This window comes from Entelurus aequoreus, linkage group LG21 (genome assembly GCF_033978785.1).
Source record: "Entelurus aequoreus isolate RoL-2023_Sb linkage group LG21, RoL_Eaeq_v1.1, whole genome shotgun sequence".
NCBI classification, from domain to species: domain Eukaryota; kingdom Metazoa; phylum Chordata; class Actinopteri; order Syngnathiformes; family Syngnathidae; genus Entelurus; species Entelurus aequoreus.
In genome coordinates, this window is record NC_084751.1 from 40,224,276 (window position 1) to 40,230,367 (window position 6,092).

Consider the following 6,092-nt stretch of genomic DNA (forward strand, 5'->3'; position numbering starts at 1 on the left):
TGTTATGAAATGCACTTTGTGTGGAGTTAAATACATATGTTCATCCAGAACTGTGCTTCTCATTTTTTCTGTCACAAATTAAAACACTTTTGAGAACCTGATATTTATTTATCTGTCAAATAATGCCATATGACTCCGGCTTCCTCCCACCTCCAAAGACGTGCACCTGGGGATAGGTTGATCGGCAACACTAAATTGGCCCTAGTGTGTGAATGTGAGTGTGAATGTTGTCTATCTGTGTTGGCCCTGCGGCATCCTTCGAGGATCAATAAAGTATATATATCGTAATGTCGGATCTCTCGCAGATCGGACCTGACCTCCAGTGTCAACTTCATCAAACAGGTGTTTAATGGAGTTATGGTGTTTAATAGGTTTTCTTACAAGGTAGTGATTCCGTCAAAACAGAAAGTCTCACTTTTCTTCACACGCCAGTGCAGTATTGGCTTCAAGGGCACAAACAGGTAACACAAACAACCAGTCATTATGGTTGGAAGAATATCTAGCAAACAAAAATAAGCGTGCTATTTTTTTTTTTAAACCTAGTGTTTAATAGGACCATTGGTAAAGCAGTGGTTCATGTAGATGACATACGGTAGGTTTCATTTTGCACTCAGTCCAGGGAATAGTACATTTTTCACCTGAAATCAGCTGGAATAGGCCACCTATTAAATAAACCAAGCACCAATTCATTGATGCACGCAGATTCAAGTCTTTCGAGTTAAGAGCTACTCTATTTGCTAATTATATGCCAATAACTCACTCCTGTTACTTCCAATCCTGTTACTCAAATTAGTTTTTTTCACAATAGGTACAAAAATACAGTTGCCTGAAATGATACACATTGAGTAGATGGTAGGGTTGTACGGTATACCGGTATCAGTATAGTATCGCGGTACTACTTTTTCATAACATGGTCACTACCCCCTAGTTTCTCTTGTTATATTCTTATTTTACTGTTATATTTTTATTCTCATTGTTGCTTTTTATTTTTATTCTTATTGTGATATTTTTCTATTTTGTTTCCATTTATACCCTCATTATTTACTTTTTACTTTTTAAATTCGATCTCAATTCTGGAATTTTAATTTTCCTGAGGTAACTCTCCTGAACGAATCAATAAAGTTCTATCTATCTATCTATCTATCTATCTATCTATCTATCTATCTATCTATCTATCTATCTATCTATCTATCTATCTAATGAATCAAAAACAGTACTATACTCTGTTGAAAAGTACTGGTTCTACCGGTATTTTTATTTTTTTAATTTTTAATTTTTGTCATAAAAAAATACAATCATGTGTGCTTACGAACTGTATCCCTGCAGACTGTATTGATATATATTGATATATAATGTAGGAACCAGAAATAATAATAACAGAAAGAAACAACCCTTTTGTGTGAATGAGTATAAATGGGGGAGGGAGGTTTTTGGGGTTGGTGCACTAATTGTAAGTGTATCTTTTGTTTTTTACGTTGATTTAATAAAAAAATAAAAATATATATTTTTAATTTTTTTTAATTTCTTGTGCGGCCCGGTACCAATCGATCCACGGACTGGTGGTTGGGGACCTCTGCGACTAGCTCACCGGCGTCACCGCTAACAGAAGCTAGCGCGCCTGAATGTAAACAAATGCCATGGGTGGATCTACACCTGACATCCACTGTAATGATACCAAGTACAATAGTGTATCTAGTCGATACTACTATGATTACATCTATATTTTTTATTGTCACAAAATCTTATTTCCTTTTTTTTTAAAATTCATATTATTTTTATAAACTCAGAAAATATGTCCCTGGACACATGAAGACTTTGAATATGACCAATGTATGATCCTGTAACTACTTGGTATCGGATCGATACCTACATTTGTGGTATCATCCAAAGAGAGAGAGAGAGATCCAAAACTAATGTAAAGCATCCAGACTTAGACTTAGACAAACTTTAATGATCCACAAGGGAAATTGTTCAACACAGTAGCTCAGTTACAATGTTGGAAAGTGTAAGGATGGAAAGGACAATGCAGGTATAAATAAAAAATGTTTTTATCGCTATATTAGTCCAACATATGTATATACGAATATATACATAATGTGTACACATACAACAACAGAAGAATAAGTGATTATTACATTTTAACAGAAGTGTAGATATTAACAGTAAATGAACAAGTGGATTGATAATCCCTTTTTACAGCTTGTCCTTTATAATTTTGACAAAATAATAGAATGAGAAATGACACAATATGTTACTGCATATGTCATCAGATTAATTAGGATTCTTTGTTTTCTTACTTACTACTAAAAGACAAGTTGTATCGTATGTTCACTATTTTATTTAAGGCCAAACTTGTTATTTGATTGCAATAAGAAACATATGTTTAATGTACCCTAAGATTATTTAAAAAAGTATCGAAATACATTTTGGTACTGGTACCGGTGCCAAAATATTAGTATCGGGACAACCCTAGACTAGGTGGATATGTACTGTCAGTTTTAGAAATGTAATTTTATTTTAAAAGTGGAACCTATACAGTATTTTTTGGAATATCCTTTTATTCCATATGTTGTATGCATGCATTCAAATGTAAGATTTTGATAAAGCACTTTAGTATTTCCCTAACCAGAACATGGTGGATCACTTAACAATCCCTAACCAGGACAGAACATCAAGTACAGAGATTTCTCAGCGTGTGAGAGTCACTAAGTATCCGTACATGTTGAAAGTCATCGTACATCGTGAGGCGTGCGACCCTGCGCAGTATGAACAGCTGACATTGCAGATACCAAGGTCATTGACTATATAAAGAGGGTCCCCGTGCGGCAGTCGTGTGACCAAACCTTAGCTCGGCACCATGAAGGCCTTCCACGCTCTTCTCCTGTTGGCTTTAAGCCTCTCTGTGGGTAAGTCGCTCTACAAACGCTATGAAGTAATCCATTACAAGTATGTCAGTTCATATTGTGCCTTTCAGCCCAAGCCCTGCCTTACAAGGCTCTTAACCAGTTCCGGAGAATGATCCTGTGTGTGATGCCTGATAGCTGGCCCGTCTTCGACTACGCAGACTACGGCTGCTACTGCGGAAAAGGCGGCTCGGGCACACCTGTGGATGAGCTGGATAGGTCAGAGTCCGATACCGCGTGATTGTCACTCCCACAGCACCTTTTTCTCATCACGTTTACCTCAACAGGTGCTGTTACGTTCACGACAAGTGTTACAGCGAATCCATGCAGCATCCTGACTGCTGGCCCATTTTCGACAACCCGTACACGGAGTTCTACGACTACAGCTGTGACGAGGACAACAAGAAGGTCACCTGTGGCGGTAGGTGCACCTAAACCGGAAAGATCCACCTGTCGGGGGTGTTTTTAGTGACAATGTGCGTGTCTGCAGACAAAAACAACGAATGCGAGATGTTCATCTGCGAGTGTGACAGGAAGGCGGCGGAGTGTTTTGCCCGGTCGCCATGGAACCCCGAACACGAGCACTTGCCGGGTCACCTGTGCAAGTAAAATCTTGACTTTAATTGGAAATAATCCATTATGTCCCTTTTTATGTTGTATTCTTTCCTCACAACCTTTTGCCTCGCATCCAATGGGTTTATTAAAACTCACGTCATACATGCCTCTGAAGAACATTGAGTAAGTTCTTTAATAATTTCATGCAATAGAAACAATATATTTAAAACTCTGATGTTGTGAAATATTTTCACCGTGTATAAATGATTAGCGACAAGAATGAACTTAAAGACTTTATTCAAGACTGCACTGCAAAAAGTCAGTGTTCAAAAACAAGAAATAAAAATACAAAAATTAGGGGTATTTTATTTGAACTAAGCAAAATTATCTGCCAATACAACAAGAAAATTTGGCTTGTCAAGACTTTCTAAAACAAGTAGAATTAGCTAACCTCAATGAACCCAAAAATACCTTAAAATAAGTATATTCTCACTAATAACAAGTGTACTACTATATGAGTATGTATTTTCTATTGTTTCATTGAAAATAAAACAGCAAAGTCCATTTGGCTGTCATCTGTTTTAATTATGAGACACAATTGTGTCAAAGTCCTGATTTTTTTTTTATGCTTGAAATAAGAAATGATTACTTTAAAAAAGTTGTTTTATACTTGTGAGTGTTGATGACAGCTTTGCAACAGCTGATATTCTAGTTTCAAGCATGTTTTACTCAATATAGGTCATACAATCTCAGCAACAAGCTGTAATATCTTACTGAGATCATTTAGGACCAAAACCCTTAAAACAAGCAAAACACTCTAACATAAAATCTTATGTATGGCCGCGCAAGTCCCGGGATGCCCAAAATGTCCATAACACACCCAGCCGAGTCCCACAGGGAAGGGGGATAAAAGTTGGAAAAGTCGGCAAAAGTTCCAAAAATGTCCAAAATACCTACCCAGGTTCGAGTCCCACAAGTCCCGCCGCCGGCCGGGATGCCCAAAATGTCCAAAACGCGCCCAGCAAAGTCACACGGGAAGGCGGGGAGAAAATTGAGAAATGTCGGTAAAATGTTCAAAAATCACACCTGGGTTCGAGTGCCACAAGTCTTAAGAGTTGTGGCACTCCATGTGGGACTGGAACCTGGGTAGGTATTTTGAAAATTTTTGGGGACTTTTCCAGACTTTTCTCCCCCACTTCCCGTGGGACTTTGCTGGGTGCGTTTTGGACATTTTTTGCATCCCGGGACTTGTGCGGCCGGCGGCGGGACTCGTGGGATTGGAACCCGGGGAGGTATTTTGGACAAAATTGGGACTTTTGACCATTTTGGCTGCCTTTTCCCCTCTTTTTCCCCGCCTTCCTGTGCACCATTGCTGGGTGTGTTTTGGACATTTGGACAAAAATAGTTTCAAGCATGTTTTACTCAATATAGGTCATAAAATCTCAGCAACAAGCTGTAATATCTTACTGAGATCATTTAGGACCAAAACCCTTAAAACAAGTAGAGCACTAACATACATATAACATACAAATATCACCCTTATTTGAGATATTTAATCTTACTTAGATTTCATTTTTTGCAGTGTGGGAATGGTACCTTTCACAATTCGGGAAAACAGGAACCAATACTGATATTCAATGCTATCAATATTTGGTACTTTTGTGTGTGTTCATGTGTTAAATGTTAATAGTTTAGTTATTAAATTTAAAAACAATTAAATTGTACATTTAAAACATGACAATGTTTGTTGTCTTCTTTTCCTACACTTTGAAGTATAATTTGCAAGTATTAAGAAGTAATCTTTTTTTGTTTTTGTTTGAGCCAGTGCCGAGTTTGCAACCGGATGTGACGTCACGTAAAACAATTAGGTATCAAAATAGGGCACCTTTTTGATTCTATGTGAATCGGTACCCTTACCTGACAGAATTAAAGTACCAAATTTGGTGCCCATTCCTAGTTGAGCCATATACCGTATGTTCCGGACCATAGGGCGCACCAGATATAGCGCACTGCCGATGGGGTCTCGTCAGGTTTATTTTCATACATAAGGCGCATTAAAGGGGTGATATTAAGATTTTTTTCTAAATGTAAAACACTTCCTTGTGGTCTACATAACATGTAATGGTGGTTCTTTGGTCAAAATGTTGCACAGATTATGGTTTGCAGATCATCTTCAAGCCGCTTTCTGACAGTCGCTTCAGGATGCGGCGTTTTGTGGGCGGTCTTATTTACGTGGCTCACCTTCGACAGCGTCTTCTCCCCGTCATCTTTGTTGTAGCGGTGTAGCGTGCGAGGACGGGAGTGGAAGAAGTGTCAAAAGATGGAGCTAACTGTTTTAATGACATTCAGACTTTACTTAAATCAATAACAGAGCAGCATCTCCTCATCCGTGGCTCACTAGTGCAACAACAATGGCGCAAATGTGTCCCGTGAAAAACCGCCTGACCGGAACTCTCTAATAACTAAAGTTCCTTGGGTGAATAATGCAAACTCACTACACCGGTATGTTTTAGCGCTTTCATGGCGAGTCTACTGACAGATATAAGTTAGAACTTTATGCTACTTTATATTACAAAATGCCCTATAACAAGAAGGTAGAGAAAAAGAAGAAGCTTATCTACTAAGTCGTCGGCA

At 38.2% G+C, this 6,092-nt stretch overlaps 1 protein-coding gene across 1 annotated transcript in view; it reads left to right on the plus strand.

The window, feature by feature from the left end:
- Positions 1 to 1,921: 1,921 nt before the first annotated feature.
- LOC133639062 (phospholipase A2-like) overlaps positions 1,922 to 6,092 on the plus strand; it is a 38,386-nt gene continuing 34,215 nt past the window's right edge. Inside the window, exons 1-4 of the mRNA XM_062032147.1 lie at positions 1,922 to 2,906; positions 2,975 to 3,122; positions 3,191 to 3,324; positions 3,394 to 3,508. Of these exons, the coding sequence (XP_061888131.1) occupies positions 2,858 to 2,906; positions 2,975 to 3,122; positions 3,191 to 3,324; positions 3,394 to 3,508 (446 nt within the window). The 5' untranslated portion in view covers positions 1,922 to 2,857. The remainder of the gene's footprint in view (positions 2,907 to 2,974; positions 3,123 to 3,190; positions 3,325 to 3,393; positions 3,509 to 6,092) is intronic.